This window comes from Zingiber officinale, chromosome 5B, assembly GCF_018446385.1.
Source record: "Zingiber officinale cultivar Zhangliang chromosome 5B, Zo_v1.1, whole genome shotgun sequence".
NCBI lineage: Eukaryota > Viridiplantae > Streptophyta > Magnoliopsida > Zingiberales > Zingiberaceae > Zingiber > Zingiber officinale.
Window position 1 is genome coordinate 76,081,457 of NC_055995.1, and position 21,088 is coordinate 76,102,544.

Here is a 21,088-nt window from a genome sequence, read left to right on the forward strand (position 1 = left end):
ATTACAAGCTAAGTACAGGAATTATGTAGTAAATGAAAAAATCGACAATTATGAAAATAAGACAGGAATGAAATCAAAACTTTGTCGGAGATCTTTTCGCAGCGTCGTAGGAGCACAAGAGAGTAGATTCTGAGTTGTTGTTGGAGCTTCAGCCTTGACCCTCCTTATATAGGAGGTTCGGGGCACCTGGAACCTTCAGGGCGCCCTGAACACGATGTAGCCGAGCCAACCAGGGCGCTTCACGTGGCGAGGTGACGCTGAGGATAAGTTTTCACCTCTGGGCACTCGGACCTCCGGGCGCCTAGACATCAGTTTTCCAGCAGTTTCCTTTCTACAAGAAAACGTTAGTCCGGAGGCAAATATATAATACATATATCCTGCAAAATAAAATGTTAGCACAGTTCAAGTTTAACAAGTAGAGTATTAATTAGATTCCGTCTCTCCGAGATCGAAATCTAGTCAAGATCTCGACTTAGACTTCCGAAGTGGTTCTAAGTCAGATCGGCGCCTAAGTTCCCTTCCCGGGAACGCGTCCTCACAGTCACTCCCCTCCAGTGACTTACCTTCACTTACCTGTCAGACGTTCGGTCAGCCCTTCGACCGGTCTGGCATCGTGCCAGCTATCCGGTCAGCCCGTCGACCTAGCTGGACTTTGTGCCAAACGTCCGGTCAGCCCGTCGACCCGTTTGGACTTCGTGCCAGCTATCTGGTCGGCCCGTCGACCTAGCTGGGCTTCGTGCCAGACATTAGGTCAGCCCGTCAACCTGTCTGGACTTCTCCTACACACTCGATCAGAGTGTTAGATAACAACGAAACTAACTTAACCTATTTTGTCATTCATAAAAACTTGAGTTAGACCGTTAGTCCTAACCGCACCAACAATCTCCCCCTTTTTGATGCAATGACAACCTGGTTAAGTTAGTGATAAATATGCATGTAAGAAACAAGCATAAGTTGTTAAGTTAGCTTTTAGATGGTTGTTAAGTTAGCTTTTAGATAGTTGTTAAGTTAGCTTTTAGATTTTGTTCTGTTTCTGTTTGTTTAACTAACTTAACCACTTAACCCTCCCCCTTTGGCATTCATCAAAAAAATAACATAGAATAGCAAGGTAACTTAAAAAAATGCAAGGTAAACAAGATTTAGAAATGTAAGTCAGATTATTTTGGGGGAGTATAACATAGAAAAATGACTTAGGTTTTTAAAATTTATCTTTTTCAAAAAATTGTTTCGTTTAACTTTTAAAAAGATAATTGTAACTGAATCTTTCAAAAAGAGTTTTGCAATTTAGAAACATAATTTGCAAAGATATAAAAAAAATTAGGGTTAAGTTCAATTTACAAGTTAAGTTTTGAAACTAAGTAAAATCAAGTTTGAGTTTGTAAAAACTTAACTAAGTAAAATTTATTTTCAACTCTGAGTTTGTAGCCTCCAATTTTAAAAATAAATTTTCAAAAATATGTTTTTAAACCTAAGTATAATACAATTTCCAAAAATACCATAATTTTCAAAATGAAGAATCCAATTTTCAAAACTCAACTTTTTACCTAAGTTTGGAGGTTTTAAATCAAAAACTAAGTTTAGATGTTGTTACTTTCAAAATTGAATTTGAAAAGTTTAAAATTTGTAGGTAAACCTAATTTTCAAAAATGATTTTAACTTTCAAAACTAATTTTGAAAAATTTTAATAACTTTTTTAAAATACTTAGTTTTGACTTGATTTAAAAAGAGGTATTTTGCAAGGAATAATTTAAAATAAGTATAAAATAGTTATCCTCCCCCTGAACCTGACATTACAAAATCTGTCTAACCAGTTAGCCACTCACTGACAATTTAGAGTTTAGCAGCTTTTACTTGGTTAGTCAAGTTAAGTCTAAGCATCATGTAGTGTTTTACTAAACTGAATAACTTAACTTGATTAATATCTGTTTGGTATTTAACGCCTAGACTTATGTCGATGCACTGAAATAAGCATCTTAAGTCAAGGCAATTCGCCTATGCATCTCACCCCTTTCTATCTTTGTCAATCACAAACAAGGGAATCCTAGGGTTTTGGTGAGATGCTCAAGTACTATTCCTTGGGGAACATGCTTTCTAAGGGATTATTCTAGTCTAAGGCTAAAATTGATTTTGAAATTCTAAAAATAGGAAATTTTGAAAACATAAAAGCATTTTACCTTAGAATTTGAAAATAACTATTTTTTGAAAATAATTTTTAAAATTCCTAGTCTATTAAACAAATCAGAATCAATCATTTTCAAAGTTGAGATATACCTAAGTAGGTGTAGCCCAAAATATCATAAGTCAATGTCAAAGTTAAGGTACAATAAAATATACATAGTGATCAGGAAGTCTATCAAGATGAGGAGGGGGTGGTCCAGAACCCAAGGAACGGAACATCTCGATCAGCTCAGTGTGACGGGTCTGGGCATCCTCTCGGGAACTGGACAGATCGCGTCGAAGGTCAGAAATATCCTGTCTCACATCTCGTCTCAAATCAGAGACCTCCTGATGAAGGCTTGTCATGGATAGCTCGAGTTCGGCAACTCGATCGCCTAGAGTGCGAGGAGCGGGACGAGGTGCTCGGCCTGGATGTGGAGGTGGTACAGGGGTCGGAGCGCCCTCCTCAAATAACGCGACTTTAAACTCATCATGCTCTGCCTCCTCCTAGGCATCTGGGACTGGCTGGTGTTGTGCCCCCCTCCGCCAAGACATGACACCATCATCATCTACATGGACACCTACTAAAGAGAAGCTCCTAGGTCCTATGACGTCGAACTCAGTCATGGCCCTAACATTACCTCGGTTAACGTCAATATGTAGGTGGGCGAAATATGCCGTCAAAATATGACAATACGGCATATGAACTTGAGCGCTGGTGATATATCCAGCTGAGTAGATAATGGTCTGAAAGATGTGTAGACTAATATCTATGTCTAATTTATGGTAAAGAGCATACAAGAGAAATGAATGAAATGATTGCATCATCGCTATGTCGCGAGTGGATAATGGTAAGATGCAGAAAACTAAAACCCTATAAAGTGCATAATCGTGAACTCGAAGGCCTACTGACCTAAACATAGTCACAGTGGGTACTCGCTCCCCTCCGAAAAAATACAAGTAAATCGTATCCAGAGTAATGTGTGAGTAAGGATCACCAAATGGTAGATCCCTAGGAGGGTAACACTGAAAAGGACACATAGATGGTTGTAACTCTAAGAAGTCCTGGATAGTGGTAGGAGATAATGTAATATCCGTACCAGCTACCCTAGTAACATAGGTGAGATCATCTACCCTAACCAAGTTATTATAAAATTCAGCACATAAATCTATGTTTACTAAACTGATGCAGTAAACAAGGTTCCGCAAGTTATAGTGGTTAATAACCTCTACAACTGGAATACAAGAACGTAAGAAAAACTCTCTTTCTAAGCACTTAGTCCTAATAGGCATATAAATGGTCGACTCAAACCTAATCCTAAGTTTGTCGGTAGGGAACCTAGGGTCAATACTAGCAGTCGAGGGCCCAGCACCAGATCTAGAACATTTTCTACATTTTTGAAAAAAAAACTATAAACTATACTAAGCAAGAAATCAGTGAAATATTTAAAGAAACTTAGGAGGAAAAAGAAATTTTACCGAGCCATCGTGGAGAAAAATTTTTAGAGATGACGACCTCGGTTGATTCGCAGCAGCGTAATAACCGAAGAATGAAATAAAATTTAAATTTTAATCACTCTCGCGGTAAAGCTCGGAAACAACCTTAACAAGAGTGAGCAGGAAGTGGTGCAAAGGGAGAGGGCGCCCCTGCCCCCCTATATATAGGGGGCTCCGAGCGCCCGGACCGTTACCGGGCCCCCGGGGTTAGTTGGGGTGGGGTGCCCAGAGTCCCTTCCGGGTGCCCCGGAAGGGAATATCAGGGGTGCCTGCCCTTGGTTTTTGACTTCATTTTAATTTTTTTTTATAGAATTTTTAAAAGTTTTTAAAGAATGAATTTTTAAAAGAATTCTTAAAAAGAATTTTAAAGATTTTTTTTAATAATTTTTAAAGTTTTTTTTAAAATAAAAATAAAAAAAATTTAAAGTTTTTTAAAATAATTTTTAAAAGAATTCTTAAAGTTTTTTTAAAAATAATTTTTAAAAAGGTTTTAAAGTTTTTAAAAGATTTTTTTTTTTAAAGATTTTTAAAGTTTTTTAAAGTAATTTTTAAAGTTTTTTTTAAAGAATTTTTGAAAGTTTTTTTAAAATAATTTTTAAAGTTTTTAAAAGAATTTTTAAAGTTTTTAGAAGAATTTTTTTAAAATAATTTTTAAAAAGATTTTAAAGTTTTTAAAAGAAGTTTTAAAAGAATTTTAAAAAAGATTTTTAACAGAATTTTTAAAGTTTTTAACAGAATTTTTAAAGTTTTTTTTAAATCTTAAAATAATTTTAATTTAACTTAATTCAATTTTAATTTAATTTCATTTTAATTTAATTTAATTTTAATTTAATTTTATTTTAATTTAATTTAATTTTAATTTAATTTTAAATGAGTCCTTAGTCATCTCACCCGATCTATGTTTTCAATCAGGGAATCCTATAATTGTGTGAGATGAATTAGGTTCAGTTTTAGGGTTTGGTTTAACTTTGTGTTAGATTCAGGTTTAGCTTTGGGTCCAACAAATAGACATTCTCTGGATAAACTTCTAGGCTATGGTAAGTCACTTGGACATCATTAAAGTAATCATGCCTTCGAGGTTTTCCAAATAGTCCTATCCACTGAACTTAATACAAAACCTTGGTCTAACTGGTTAGGATCCATAAAGGGTAGCATCGGTTAGTTCCACTTAGCCAAATGCACCAGGTCGAAGTCATATCTTCTTAGGCATGCATGGACTAAGCTTCCCTAAAGTACTATCATCCAAAATTTTACCAGTACCATGGGTCAAGTTAAACTTGGTCCCTTTATAATTAGTCCTAATTACCCTGCCGGGTAGGTTAGTTTGGGTTACCCTATCGGGTAGGTTAGTTTTGGAGGTGCCAGCTCTTTTGGAGTCTCCCCCTGAATTATTGACCTTTATTTAATTTTTGGTTCTTCTCTTATGTCTGTTCTTTTTATAGTTATAATTTACTTGATGATATTCTAAGTCTTGGTGTGGCTTAAAATATTTAGATTTCAAATTTGTTGGTCTAGGTTTGTATTTTATTTTCTGATTTGATTTATTTGGCTTTATATAATGTATTTTTTCTTTGGGTATATAGTATTGGTTAAGTCCTACTTGCGTGGTTAAGCACGCTTTCGGAACCCAAGCTTTACTTGATTATTTTTGTAGGGTTATTAACGATTTAAATGTTTTATTCGAGCTTGACTTGTAGCCAAGTCCGATTTTGTTATAAATTGCTTTTTGATTATTTAATATTAGATCTAAATTCTTAGATCTAGTTGTAAATTTTTCTAATATTTCTTTTAATTTGTTAATTTCTATTTTTAGTGATAAATTTTCCTCCTCAAGTGTTGGATCTTGAGTTGGATTTCATTTGTGCTTTGTTCCTTGAGGTTTTGATTTTCCTCAAGGAGCGTTTTATTTTTAATTTCCAATTTAACTAATTTATTATTCAGACATGCAATAATTTTAAAGAATTTTTTATTTAAAATAAAATTTACCTCGTCGGGGCCTTCGGAAATGAGTTCAGACCCGTCTTCCGATTCTTCGTCCGATTCTTCTTCGAAGGCCATCAGCGTGAGGTGGCTCTGGTGCTTCTGGTCTTCGGCCTCCGATTCGTCCGAGGAGGAGTCGTCCCAAGTCGCTTTGAGAGCCTTCTTCTTGGATGCCTTTGTCTTGTCGCTCTTCAGTTTTGGGCACTCGTTCTTGTAGTGTCCCTTCTTGTTGCATCCGAAGCACGTTACGTTCTTTGGTTCGGGGGAGTTGATCTTCTGCAGGTTCTTCTTGCTGAAGCTGTTCTTTCTCCTGGTGAACATCTTCCTTACCAGGTTCACCGGGTACTCTTCATCTTCAGTCTCCTGATCAGACTCTTCTTCGGGTTCAGGCTTGTTTTTAGATCTCTCCTTGGAGGAACCTTCAAATAAAGCTACACCTTTCTCGGTCCCGGCATTAGTTTGCTCATGTAACTCTAATTCACAAAAAAGCTCGTCTAGTTTTAATTTTGATAAGTTTTTATTGATTTTGTAGGCATCCACGATAGATGCCCACAAATTGTTGCGTGGAAAAGAGTTCAAGGCATACCTTATTAAGTCCCGGTTCTCCATTTGATGTTCTATTACGTGGAGTCCGTTGAGGATGGCCTTGATCCTTGTGTGGAGTTGACTTTCCGTTTCTCCTTCCTGCATTTTAATGTTAAATAATCTATTTAAAAGCAAGTTGTGTTTCGTTACCTTAGCGTCGCTCGTTCCTTCGTGTAGCTCGATCAACTTGTCCCAAAGTTCTTTCACATTCTGGTGAGATCCTACCCGGTTCAGCTCTTCCTTCGTCAGCCTGCATTGCAGCATGTTGAGGGCCTTGAAATCTGTTGAAGCTTTCTTCTTCATATCTGGAGTCCACTGTTCCGGCTCTAGTGGAATTCCAGAGTTGTCAACCGACGCCTTGTAGCCTCTGGTGACGTTGAACCATTGGTCGAAGTCCGTCTTCAGATACACTTCCATCCGCTTCTTCCAGTACGAAAAATTATCCCCGTTGAACAGGGGAGGTTGTATTGTGCTGAAGCCTTCGATTTGAGACATCCTGCACACACAAAAAAAAATAGACACAAGAATGTCCCAAGACTAGGTCTTAGATTAGTAGTGTGGGATAAAAAGAAGTAAACTGAAAAACTGATTTGGTGTTGCACCAAATCATATTAATAGCAACGAAAAGAATTCCCAAAAAGGTAATATTACTAGTTTGAAATTAAGACGAAAAACTGAAAATCGATATAGAAAAGGAAAGAAAATTACACCCCCTGTCTGATTGGTGGTTGCACCAAATCAGAGCGGTACCTACTCTGATACCACTTGTTAGATCGTAGAGTTTGATAGAGGTGGGGGTGAATATCAATTAAAAAAATTCATAGAGAAAGCACAGCGTTAAAACAATCCAAAGAAAACACGAGGATTTACTTGGTTCGGAGCCTTTGGCGACTCCTACTCCAAGGCCCGCACACAAGGGTGCTTTCGATGGACAATCACTAATAATTCGGTAACTTATTACAAGCTAAGTACAGAAATTATGTAGTAAACGAAAAAATCAATAATTATGAAAATAAGACAGGAAAGAAAACAAAACTTTGTCGAAGATCTTTTCGCAACGTCGTAGGAGCACAAGAGAGCACATTCTAAGTTGTTGTTGGAGCTTCAGCCTTGACCCTCCTTATATAGGAGGTTCGGGGCACACCTGGAACCTTCAGGGTGCCCTGAACATTACGTAACCGAGCCAACCAGGGCGCTCAACATGGCGAGGTGACGCTGAGGATAAGTTTTCACCTCCGGGGGCCCGGGTCCCTCCCGGGCGCCCGGATCCATCCCGAGCGCCCGGACCCCAGTTTTCCAGCAGCTTCCTTCTTGCAAGAAAACGTTAGTCCGGAGGCAAATATATAATACATATATCCTGCAAAACAAAATATTAGCACAGTTCAAGTTTAACAAGTAGAGTATTAATTAGATTCCGTCTCTCCGAGACCGGAATCTAGTCAAGATCTCGACTTAGAGTTCCGAAATGGTTCTAAGTCGGATCGACGCCTAAGTTCCCTTCCCGGGAATGCGTCCTCACAGTCACTCCCTTCTAGTGGCTTACCTTCACTTACCTTCCAGACGTATGGTCAGCCCTTCAACCCGTCTGGGCTTCGTGCCAGCTATCCGGTCAGCCCGTCGACCTAGCTGGACTTTGTGCCAAACGTCCGGTCAGCCCGTCAACCCGTTTGGACTTCGTGCCAGCTATCTGGTCGGCCCGTCGACCTAGCTGGGCTTCGTGCCAGACATTAGGTCAGCCCGTCAACCTGTCTGGACTTCTCCTACACACTCGATCAGAGTGTTAGATAACAACGAAACTAACTTAACCTATTTTGTCATTCATCAAAACTTGAGTTAGACCGTTAGTGCTAACCGCACCAACATTAACAACACACACTATAAATAATATTATTTTCCAACTTAACGGACCTATTGATTTATCGAACTAAAACTCACCCACTGATAAATTAAAGAAATAAATACTAAATATATGTGCTTGTTATTATATCGGGATTAAGAACACACACTTCCATAATAACATAGGTCTTATTCTTTTATGCAGTCAGTATAAAAAGAAACTACCTCAAATGGTCCTGCTCAATACACTCAAAGTGTACTAGTGTAATTTTATAGTCAAGATAAATTAATACCAAATTACACTATGACTATTTCAATGATTTGTTCCTATCCATCTTAGTCGTGAGCTGCTATTTATAACTTATAAGGAACTGATAACATGATCTTCTATGTGTGACACCACACACCATGTTATCTATAATATAAATTAATTGAACAACTGCACTTAGCATATAAATGTAGATATTTGACCAATGTGATTCTTTATTTCAAAATAAATGTTTACAAAAAGTTAGGCTTTTAGTATACACTCTAACAGAGACATGTTTCTCTTTCAAATAGATCAGGAATTGGGCTTGGCTCTCCATGTTCCCATAAACTTTATGCTTCAACGCTACTTCAGCTCGGGCCCGAGATTTAGCGGCTAATGAAAGTTCCTCAATGTCTCGGCGGAGAGAAGATTGAAGATCTCTATCCTGCATCATCTCGGCTAAGGTTGTACCCCTTTAGGTAAGCAGTTGAGTCGTCTGTTCCAATTGTTGACGAAGACGCTGCAGTTCATCTGACTCAGAATTCACATCCATGGGTAAAGGGCGTCAGTAGAAAGAAAGTACGATTCATGGAGGGTGATAGACCGACCTCCTTTTAAATAGGAGAGGAAGGGGAAAGTAACTTATGAAGTTAAAATGGCCCTTCTCCCTAGGGTGATTGGGTAATTAAATAGGTTATACGATCTAGGATCTAGGAAAAGGAGCAGCATTTAGGGACATAATGGCGAAATAAATGAAATCAGGGTCTGAGTCTAGTCAGTCAGACTTGAGCCTCCTTCGACTAGACTTGGGGGGAGGCTTGTGATATGGTGCATAATGGTGGGGTCCGATAAAGCTGGGCAGTTAGAAATCAAGGAGACGTGGCAGTCAGAAGTCGAGGGAGCGTGGCAGTCAGAAGTGAAGGAAGCATGGCAATCAGAAGTTAAGGGGGCGTGACAGTCAGAAGTCAAGGAGACATGACAGTCAGAAGTCAAGGGGGCATAGCAGTCATAGATCAAGACGATGTGGTCAACCGTTAGGGAAAGAAGAGGTAGGACCGTTTGACAATATTAACATCGGTCGAGTTCTCACAGACCAAAACCCCAGATCTGAAACACCCTGGTCTAAGACATGGTAGGCAGTTGGGGTGATACCTGACCTGAATCTGACTGGCTCAGTTTTATCCAAACTTGGTTCTCTTAGTAAGCTAACTCCCGGTCAGCCAACTCCCGGTTGGCTCTTAGATGATCTTACCACGGCTCCCTACCCCTCAAGATTTATGTCAGGTATTATACTCGACAAATCATCCCGAGCTGCCCTATTCATACCCGGTCGGGACAGAAGGTCGGGATAGAAGGTGTTATATGATAACAAGGTGAGGGAATCGTAACCTCCTGTCAGGGAATAATTGTTGTATGTCAGGGAATATTCCAACTGTCTGCGGTCATCTGCGAATGGAACCTTCTTCCAACCCACAAAAGGGTGTCACGCATCCTCCATCACCAGACAAATTCTGACATCCGATATTCCCTGATATCAATTAGGCTCCAGAGGTACGCACTGTCATATAAAAAGGAAGGTCCTCTCCCTTGTGCAGGTACGCTCTCTCGCACATTCGCACTTGTCTTCTACTTTTCTTTCTCTTTTGTATATTGTTCTTTTAGAGAAAAAAGTACTTGACTTGAGCGTTGGAGAGCCTGCTCCAGGGACTTTTTCCCTGGTTTTTGGCCTCTAATGTTCTAGGTGCTTGTCTGAGTGTGCACAGAGCTCAAATATCGCCGGTTCAGTCATCGTCGTCCGTCAGTGCCATGTGGGGTTCCGTTATTGTAGACGCACATGAGAAGGATGTCCTAGTCGCCACTCCATCACCGCCAGCTACAACTCATCCGATCTTCATCTGACTCAGATTCCGAACAAGACCTCACAACACTCGGGAGAACAATATGACTTAGCGACATCTCAAATTAGAAAAGTCTAGATCAAACCAAACTGACAACTTGGATTATCGACGTCTCACTTAAATTTGAGAAGTCTAAATCAAACTAATTAACTTAAGCTGACTGCCTGAGATTATGGATCCATCTCATCATCTAGACAGGTAAATTTAAAATTGAATTCTTGCAATTTTAATTCAACGTGTTCTATGTAACTGCCATAAATATCTCTAAAACTATGGAATGTCTTCTAACACAAGATTAACACTGTGTTGAAATTTGAAATGATGAATAAATAGAGAAGTACTTGTCACGCCCCCAAAGGAGTCTCTGCTAGACAAAAATCCGGCAACATCTCCCTTGTATCGGTGACAATCTGAAGCATCAATACAAGCAAAATACATCAGCCACATACGGCTGGAATATATACACAACCACGCAGTTATAAAATCAGCTCACTCGGCTGAAACAAGAATAAAACACAACCACGCAGTTATATATATACAATAGACAGCCCACTCGGCTCTATTAAACCAACACAGCGGAAAAACGATAACAAATGCCCATACAACACAAATCAACACAATGCTAGCCGGCTAGGCTTTATACAACAACCACAACAACAAATACAACAACACACCAAATACAACAAATATCGAATACAAATAAAAGATATACAAAACCCGAAACGATCATCGGATGTGACGTAGGACCTGACAGACAGGATACTCCGAGCGACACTCCAACCATCTACCTGAAAACATAAAAATATACATGCGGTGGTGAGTATAGGTAACTCAGCGGGTAATAGAAAAGATAGTGCATGGTCTATACATAAACATAGAGATCAAAGGTATACAGTCTCAGTAGGGAATCAAAGAACATGATCCTACTATCATAATCAATGCATCTGAACATATCAGACCTACTAACCTGACATACATACTGTACAAACCACAACTGACATAATGATAGATACATACTCAATCTGGAATCAACACCAGGTACAATGGTCAGTAAACTCACCATATCTGCAACAGATCTACTCGTGACACCTGTGCAATATAAATACGACTGCAAATACATGTAAAATAAATGACATGTATGCAGCATGACAACCATATGCAACAATCATATCGCAAACAAATGCAACATACCACAAACACATGCAACTAGTATCTACTAGGCATGTATGCAAATATATCTCCAATGATGCACCGCGCATCAAATGTAAATGTGCATACATACTCCATGGTCACCCCCGCCACCTCTCTAAACACCACGACCCCTGTATGGCCGAGAGGCTTGGGTCCGTGACAAACTGCACTAGCCTCCAGTACATGCACCACTATAGGCGGCCGAAGCGGACGGTCAGCTAAGTAGTTATATAACTACATAGCTAAGGGTCCCTGACCACTCATAACTCAAACCCTTTGACTACTGTACCCTCAAGACCCACTACTCCAGAGTGGTCGAGACTGACAAAACACTGAGCGACTGAATGAGCGCGACAGGACTAGCTCCACTCCTAACTACCACTCTCCAACAGTGGTCGAAAGGACGGCTATAAACAACTGACGACTCTCTTAACCACAAGGAAGACGATAATCGTCAGATGCAATGAATGATGAACATGATATATATACATATATAATCATGATACCGACACTGTCATCATCAATGCAACCTCCAAACCACATGAGTACCCCACAATATGAGTATAATCGTCATGATACCTCCATATATACCACCAACCACATGCACACAACTACGCATGTATAATCAACCAAAGATCTCCAATAACCCCACAAGACACATGTACACAGAACATAAGTACAATCAACCTATATCCTCCAGTAAAAACACATCAGACACATGTATATACAACAAATATACAATCAACACAACTCCTCCAATCATCACACCGGACAAATGTGTACACGACATTCAAATGGACAATCATCATATGAACACTGCCAACAAACCATACACTACCATACACACTCTACATGTGCACAAATACCACAGAGTATAGATAATCCAAAGTGTAGACTGTATAAGAATTAAATTGATCATCACAAGGGTCAAGCATAAGTATCAAGCAGGAAAGTAACCAACAAACACGATATAAGGTAAAGCAGCCTAAACCATCACATGATAACCATGCACTAAGCTCAATAAAAATCTACATAGAGCCAAGGAAGAAATACCCGCCTTAAAATGTAGATCGTGCCAAGTAATCCCGCGTCGAGACGCTCATCCCGAATCCAAGTCTTGCAGAAATCAATATATTTATATTTTATTTAGCTAAATTCATATGAATTAAATAGCTAAATAAAATCCCTAATCCAATAGGATCACTCCAATCAAATCTGATCCCTAACTAATCCTCCAAATAATCCTTAACCACTATATCTGATAACCCAACCAACAATCAATCCAATAATTCAAAGAATGATCACATAAAAATCTATATCAACCAATCACCATATCCACAAATTCCAACCCAATACAAACCCCAATCAATCCAACACATACCAATAACGATCATGTTTAACTCCACCTAATGATCCAAATCCAATACGATAATAAATCCAACCCCTTCTAAAACCAAACATAATCCACAATCCTTCACTTCGATCCAAACAACCACAGATCACAAAGTCTCCAATATAATATGATACAAATCTTGATTTATCCATCCACAACACCAATGATATCAACCTACAATAACCTATCAACTAAATCATCAAACCATAATCAACCACAAACTCCAACAATCCTCAATCTATATCAACAACTATCAAAGTAAAATCCCCAAAACATGTATCCTACATATTTCCTTACCTCCTCTTTTCCAGCTCCTACTGATGGCACAGCACTAGCAGAGTTAGCTGCTGACTTCGGTGATGTGGTGACTAGCACCAAGAAATGCTCAATACCAAGCAACGTTGCTGCCTTCCAAAAGAAAACTCTCCAAATCAATACCATGAAAAGGCTTAATACCCAAATCAAGATCTAGAGTAGAACCAATTACCTTCAAGATCAATCCAGTTCCATAAACCCCTCTCGAATAAATATTGCTGCTGTGATTATGAGTAAAGGCAGAAGGTAGGGTAACACAGACAATATAGAGCAGCACTGTGTTCACCCAAGCTAGGCAAATGGATTTCCTTGATCCAAGATTCGGCGGTGAGGAGGCAGCTAGGGCACAGCTTCAAGAAAAGCTCCGGCGGAGGAAGACGAGGCACTGTCGTACCCTCCCTGGTCCAAGATCCAGTGAGGAGAGGCGATCGGAGATCGTGCGAGCTTAGCTCCGGCGTCTCATGGGCCGACGGATTGCAGCGGTATAAGAGGAAGAGGAAGGAAGAGATCAGCGACGACTTCCAGGCGATGGTGGCTAGAGGACCTGCGACAATCGGGAAAGGCAACCTCGTTGTCGGCCCGGTTTGCGTGAAGGGTAGAAGGCGACAATTGGCCGAGAGGGGTGACGGTGGAGCGACCACAGTGAGGAAGAAGGAAGAGGGCTTGGTAGCTTGGTATCCAAAAGGGTTAGCTGGTGGTGAGACACACCGGAGGAGGAGATCGTTGCCGGCGGTGAGCTTACGGCGATCGGCGCAGAAGCGAGAAGAAATCGCCGGAGAGGAAAAAGGGTTTTCGGGGAGAAGGATCGGGGAGAAAGAATAAGAATCGGGATTTAAACCTAGGTTAGAATAATTAAAGTCTAAGTCCATTCCCAAATCAACTCCCACTTAAGTGGGTATTCCAAACAGGCCTTATCCGTGCCCACCGATTGATCCTCTCAAAACCCTCCGTACGAGCTTTGAAAAATTTCAAGAAAATTTCTAAAAATTTTGAAAAAATACTATAAGATTTTTCGTCCAATAATATTTATTATTTAATTTTACGATATCTTACAGTACTACAATCTTTCGACTTGGAAAATAGGTTTGTTATGTACAAATTTTTCTGTAAGAATTTCTTGTCTCCAAGGTATAACATAGCTGGGGGCGGTATAACATAATTGGAGGCATATGATTTTTTGACTGAGAGATTCAGGATTTGATTCTCAAAATATCATTACCTAAAGTTAGCATTCTGATCATGTGCTTGATGGATCGAAAGCGCTAGAGGGGGGGTGAATAGCGCTAGTGGCTATTTCGTTTTTCGAAATCGTAAAAACTTGTTCAGAAATAACGCAGCGGAAAAGTAAATAAAGTAGACACGAAGGATTTACTTCGTTCGGAGCCTGTGACGACTCCTACTCGAAGGCCCGCGATCCTTGATCGCTTCCGGTGGGCAACAACTATAATTCGTAAAATCTATTACACACTAAGTACAATTCAAGCAGAAAAGAGTATTGTACCGACAATAAAAAGAATAAAGCTGAAGCTCCGAATTGTCGTTGCAGCACTTCTGAGTCGAGGCGTTAGCAGCTTGTCGCACGGAGAATGCTTAGAAGATGGTTGTTCTTAAAGCTGCACCTCAACCCTCTTTTTATATGAGGTTCCGGGCGCCTGGGACCTTTCCGGGCGCCTGGAGTGTGACGTGGCCAGCCAACCAGGTTGCTCCACGTAGCAAAGTCGAACAAGGGGATAAAAGTTGGTCCCGGGCGCCCGGACCTCCGGGCGCCCGGACCTCCTTTTTCCAGGAGCCGCTTCTCCTGCAAAACAAGGTTAGTCTGAGCAATTGCATACCCTGCAAGACAATATTAGAATCTGATAATTCATTAGTGAAAAAAGAGCTGACTGTCTTTGGACTGTCCGAGTCTGACTTCGGATTTCCAACCGGAAACCCTAGGTCGACCCGACGCCTACTGTTCCCTCTACGGGAAACGCGTCCTTACCTACTCCACTCAGGAGATTTACCTGATATCAGTCCGGTTCTCCAGACCGACTGGACTTTTCGCCTAGGGTTACCACCCCCTAGGACCTAAGGTTACCACCCCTTAGGGTTTTTCTCCACCTAGGGTTACCGCCCCCTAGGACCTAAGGTTACCGCCCCCTATGACCTAAGGTTACCGCCCCTTAGGGTTTTCCTCCACCTAGGGTTACCGCCCCCTAGGACCTAAGGTTACCACCCCTTAGGGTTTTTCACCTACCTAACCGCAGCTAGGACTTTCCTGAGACACTCATTCAAACATGTTAGTTCACACACTAACTTAACTTTGAATCCTTTGTCATTATCAAAACTAAGGTTCGATCGTCGGATGCTTCCCGCACCAACAGTACTTTCAATTATAAATTTTATTTATCTCTTTCTATATCCATGGGATGAATTCCAAGAGAATAATTGATGCAACGGTTTTTTTTTTTTTTTTTCCTCGTAAGAAATGAATTTCTTTGAGTGATGAAATTTTAAATTAATAAATGCGAAGTTTGAAGACAAAATTCCAATTGCTGTGTTCATTCAATTCCCACTTCATTGGGCTTCCCTCTGTCCTTCCTCTTGTTGCTGCTGTTGACTAACTTCTTCTCCTTCCATTCTCCCAAAAGTTATGGTCACGAACACCTCTCTACTCCTCGTGCTCTCTTCTCCTCCAACCTTCTTCGGCTCCTCTTCCGCCGCTGGCATCTGATACCTGCACAGCGGGCACGATCCCCGCATCCCCAGCCACTTCTCGATGCACCGGCCGTGGAAACGATGCCCGCACGGCATCTCCCTCACCACCTCCTCCTCGTACGCAGCCTCGTGTCCCCGCATCCATTCCAAGCACACGGGGCATTCCTCCTCGGCACCAATCTCCACCGGGTCCACAACCCTAAGGGCCTCGATCGACGCCTCGGAGGCCGGCGGCGGCCCGCCAGCCTCCGGATCGGAAGACATCAGGCTGTGTATGATCCCTGGATCGCTCTGGAGGACGACCACCCTCCGGCTGAGCGGATTGAAGATCACGAGCCGCTCCAGCTCCGACGCCGCGTCGTCCGTGCCAACCACGTCGAAGAAGAAAGGGAAAAATGCGATCCCCCTCCTCACAATCTCCTCCAGGCGCACGCTCTCCGCTTCCGCCGCCATCGACCGAGACTCGCCGAATAACAGATGAACAAGGAAGAAGAAGAAGAGGGCGACGATCTCAATCGCAACCACGACAAATCGACAATGGAATGAAGAAATCGGCCGTTCGAAACGCGGAGTTAATAAAGCAGGGGGCTCGCGGAAGTCTGTGGAAGGATCTCGAAACCTTTTTTTTACCCGCAAGTATTCCGGTCCTTGTCAGAGTCGGCGGCGCGGCGCCCACCGCCAATCAGGAGAGATGATGCGCCACCTGTATTCCGTGTAACTCCCGGAGCCGGAGTCTCCAGCCTGGCCACGAAGTCGAAGACGTTCGTCGAGCCCTGGTGTAAATTACTTTTTTGCCCTTTCTCGAAGATTCCATTTGGCGTTTTTGGTTGCAATTTTTTTTTTCACCTTGACAACCTTCATTCAAATGACGTTTCTATGTTTTTAGTTTTATTTATTATTTTTTCATTAATATTTATATATTTTTAAATTTTATATAATTTTAATTTAGTTTTATTTTTAATTAATTTTATTTATTATTATATATATATATATTATTTAATTTTTATTTAGTTTTTTAATTAATTTTATTTATTATTTTTTCATTAATACTTATATATTTTTTAAATTTTATTTAGTTTTATTTTTTAAATTAATTTTGTTTATTATTTTTTCATTAATACTTATATATTTTTTAAAATTTTATTTAATTTTATTTAGTTTTATTTTTAATTAATTTTATTTATTATTTTTTAAATTTTATTTAGTTTTATTTCTATAATAAATTTTATTTATTATTTTTTAAATTTTATTTAGTTTTATTTCTATAATAAATTTTATTTATTATTTTTTATCAAATTTTTTTTTTTTATACAATTTTTAATAAATGTCAGAATCTCTCCCTTTTTAAAATTAGCTTATTAATTCGACACTTAAATTATCCCCATCCAACTCTTGACACATGTCAGAATCTTCTCTCCCTTTAAATCATCTCTCCCTCCAGCCCTTCATCAATGTTATCAAAATCGTGAGTGAACTCGTAAAATCGTATAAAATCACGATTTTACTTATGAAAATCGAGTGAAATCGTGTATTAAAGTAAAATCGGAGCAAAATCGTAAAATCGGATCAAAATCATAAAATCGCATTTGAACTTGTAAAAACATGATTTTTGAGATAATTTTATCGATTTTGTGTCGTAAATTAAAGGGAACTATTTTAGACAAAATGATATCATTTTGGGATGATTTTAGATTTGCAGTTGTCTATGAATGATTTATATTAATTTGTTATCTTGAGTTTTATTTATCTTTAGATTTAAGTTTAGACTTGAATTTATGTTTATGTTATATTTTCATGGTAAGTATTTGGTTGTTTAAAAGATTAAATATGAGTAGTTTATGATTATATGAATTAAAATATTCTATATATATATATATATTTATGTTATAATTTAGATTAAAATATTTAATGATCAATTAAAAAATATATATCAAGTTTCTTTTAAAATTAATTTAAAGTATAATGTAAAATCTTACGATTCGATTTTATGACTGCTCTAACGATTTTACTTAAACTCTTGATTTTGACAACACTATCCTTGACACATAACACATATCAGAATCTCTCACCCTCTTTAAACTATTCATCCATCAACCATTGACACCTGTTAAAACACTCTCTTGTTGATTGGTCCTAGAAAGATCGTACTGGTTCCACTATACAAAAATTTTATACAAGTATCGAATATTTCCTAAACAACCTATTATGTTCTTTAGAAATTAAATTAGGAATCGCAAACAGAATTTCACATTATTGATTCCAAATTTAACTTATCTGTTCTTAATGGTTTAGACTTGGATCGCAAGCGAAACTTAACATTATTGATCCAATTCTACCTATGTTACAAATTCAATTAAATATTTATTTCAAAAATTTGCTCCCAGGTCAAACATGGCGAGGCACATGACCTTCTTGGGTATGAGAGCATCCACCACTACCTCGACAAAGCCTCTTAACGAAATTCAATATTTAATTTCCTAAAATAACATTAGGTTTAACCAAAAAGAGCAATCAAATCACAAGATCGAAAAAATAAAAAAAAACACAACTTCGAATATCTAATCCGAAAATCTAGAATCATATGTCTCTTGTGTTTGGAGTTCATACAAAGAAAAACTAGTATGATGCAGAAAATAATTACTAGTTATACCTTTCTTTGTACGCAACAACCTCTTAATCTTCTACCGTATTCCTCTTCTTATCTCGGACGTTGTGTGGGCAACGATCTACCGAGATGAGAACCACCCAAGCTCTTCTTCTTCCTCACCAAGTTTCGGCCACCAAGACTCCTCCATGGATGTAGAGGTTCGGCCGCCACCACCAAGCTCCAAGGGATGCAAGAAACAAAGCCCCCTTTCTCTCCTTCTTCTCCAAGCAATATTCGGCCACCTTCCAAGCTCCAAAGGATGAAGAGTTTCGGCCAAGGAGAAGAAAGAAAAAGGAGAAGAGAGAACTAGAAGGGCCGGCCAAACCACCAAAGAAGAGAGGGAGGAAAAATAGAATAGAATTGTTAGCCATGAAGGCACCCCTACCCTCTCTTTTATAATCCTTGGTCTTGGCAAATAAGGAAAATTTAAATAAAACCTTCCTTAATTTCTTTGCCATGAAAAGGAAAATTTAATTAATTAAAATCAAATTCCTTTTCTTAAATCATATGGTCGGCCACCTCATAATCCCAAACAAGGAAAGTTTTAACAAGAATTAAAACTTCCTAATTTGTTTCCGAAAAATTTAAAATAAAAATTTCTCTAATAATTTATCCCTTCATGGTTGGTTATAAAAGGAAATATATAAATTAAAATTTCTCTATTAAAACAAGTGGATGATTTCTAAAAAAGAAAGTTATCTTTAAAATTAAGATCTCCTTACGATCTACAAATAAGTAAAGATATCAAATCTTTTCTTAATCTTTTGTAGAAACTTATAAAAGGAAATATTTAATTTTAAACTCTCCTTTTAAATCATGAACATTGTTACAAAAAAGGAAAGTTTTATCAAAATTAAAATCTTCCTTTCAATATACAAATAAGGAAAGATATCAAATCTTTTCTCAATCTTTTGTGGAAAGCTATAAAAGGAAAGATTTAAATTTTACTCTGTTTTAAAACCATGGAATCCACATAAGCAAAATTTTAAAAATAAAAATACTTTTAATTTTCTTAGGGTCGGCCACACCATGCTTGGGCTCCAAGCATTGGCCAGCCACATACTTGGCTCATCCTATTGGTCTTGGCCGACCCCTAGCTTGGGTTCCAAGCTAGCTTGGCCGGCCCCATTAGGATGGGTATAAAGGTGGGTATAGGTGGGTATAATACTTTATAAATAAATGGCTATGTTAGGAACCAAGAGGAGAAATTGATTTTGGTCTCCCGATGAAATTAAGCTTCCCGTGTTCGCCCCGAACACCCAACTTAATTTCATCAATAATAATTCATACCACTAAAGAATTATTATTGAACTATCACATCAATCCCAAATTACGTTTTGGGCTCCTTCTTATTATGAGTGTGTTAATCTCCCTGTGCTTAAGATGTCGAATGTCCACTAATTAAATGAGTTACTGACAACTCACTTTAATTAATTTCTTAGTCCAAGAGTAGTATCACTCAACCTTATCGTCATGTCGGACTAATTCCACCTGCAGGGTTTAACATGACAATTCTTATGAGCTCCTCTTAGGGACATTATCAACCTAGATTACTAGGACACAGTTTCCTTCTATAATCAACAACACACACTATAAGTAATATCATTTCCCAACTTATCGGGCATATTGATTTATCGAGCTAAATCTCACCCTTTGATAAGTCAAAGGAAGAAATACTAAATATATGTGCTTGTTATTATATTAGGATTAAGAGCACATACTTTCATAATAACTAAGGTCTTGTTCTTTTATTAAGCCAGTATAAAAAAAACTTACCTTAAATGGTCATACTCAATACACTTAGAGTGTACTAGTGTAATTTATTAGTCAAGATAAACTAATCCTAATTACACTACGACTATTCCAACGGTTTGTTCCTTTCCATCTTAGTCGTGAGCTACTGTTTATAATTCATAAAGAACTGATAATATAATCTTCTGTATGTGACACCACACACCATGTTATCTACAATATAAATTAATTGAACAACTACATTTAGCATATAAATGTAGATATTGACCAATATGATTCTTATTTCTAAGTAAATATTTATACAAAAAGCTAGGCTTTTAGTATACATTCCAACAATCTCCCACTTATACTAAAAGACTATGCTGCCATATATCCTGCCATATATCTGATTTCCATCCCTTCAACATGCCCATCAAAAGCTCTTGCCTTAAGGGCCTTAGTGAAAGGATCTCCCAGGTTATCATCTGATGCAATCTAGGTGGCAACAACTTCTCCTCGTTATACGATGTCTCGTATTAGGTGGTACTTGCGCTCTATTATGTTTACTTGCCTTATGGACTTATGGTTTCTTCGAGTTTGTTACTGCACCACTATTATTACAATTAATTGTAATAATTTTTGGGCAAACCAGAAATCATGTCTAAGTCCATTATGAAGTTTCTGAGTCATATAACTGTAGGACCGTTGCGGCCGGCTAGAAGAGGGGGGGGGGGTTGGATAACCTAAAAAAAACAACAACAACCCTTCTCGAACTCTTAAGCTAACAGTTGCATAAAGTAAATTAGCAGTAAATAAAAAGCAGAAAGAAGAGACTCACAACTTGACTTGGTTATAACCAAGAAGGTTGTTAATTCAAGGAATGAACGTGCACTAAAATATCTCCTTCAGAC

The 21,088-nt window shown here is 38.7% G+C and overlaps 1 protein-coding gene across 1 annotated transcript; it reads right to left on the minus strand.

Moving 5' to 3' along the window:
- Positions 1–15,658: 15,658 nt before the first annotated feature.
- Positions 15,659–16,252, minus strand: LOC121986746 (E3 ubiquitin-protein ligase MPSR1-like). The gene has a single exon (XM_042540688.1). The coding sequence runs from the start codon at positions 16,250–16,252 to the stop codon at positions 15,659–15,661; it is 594 nt and encodes a 197-aa protein (XP_042396622.1).
- Positions 16,253–21,088: the final 4,836 nt, after the last annotated feature.

Bases quoted from the DNA above. Each gene is read 5' to 3' on its own strand.
- LOC121986746 (XM_042540688.1), bottom strand. From the start codon at position 16,252: ATGGCGGCGGAAGCGGAGAGCGTGCGCCTGGAGGAGATTGTGAGGAGG.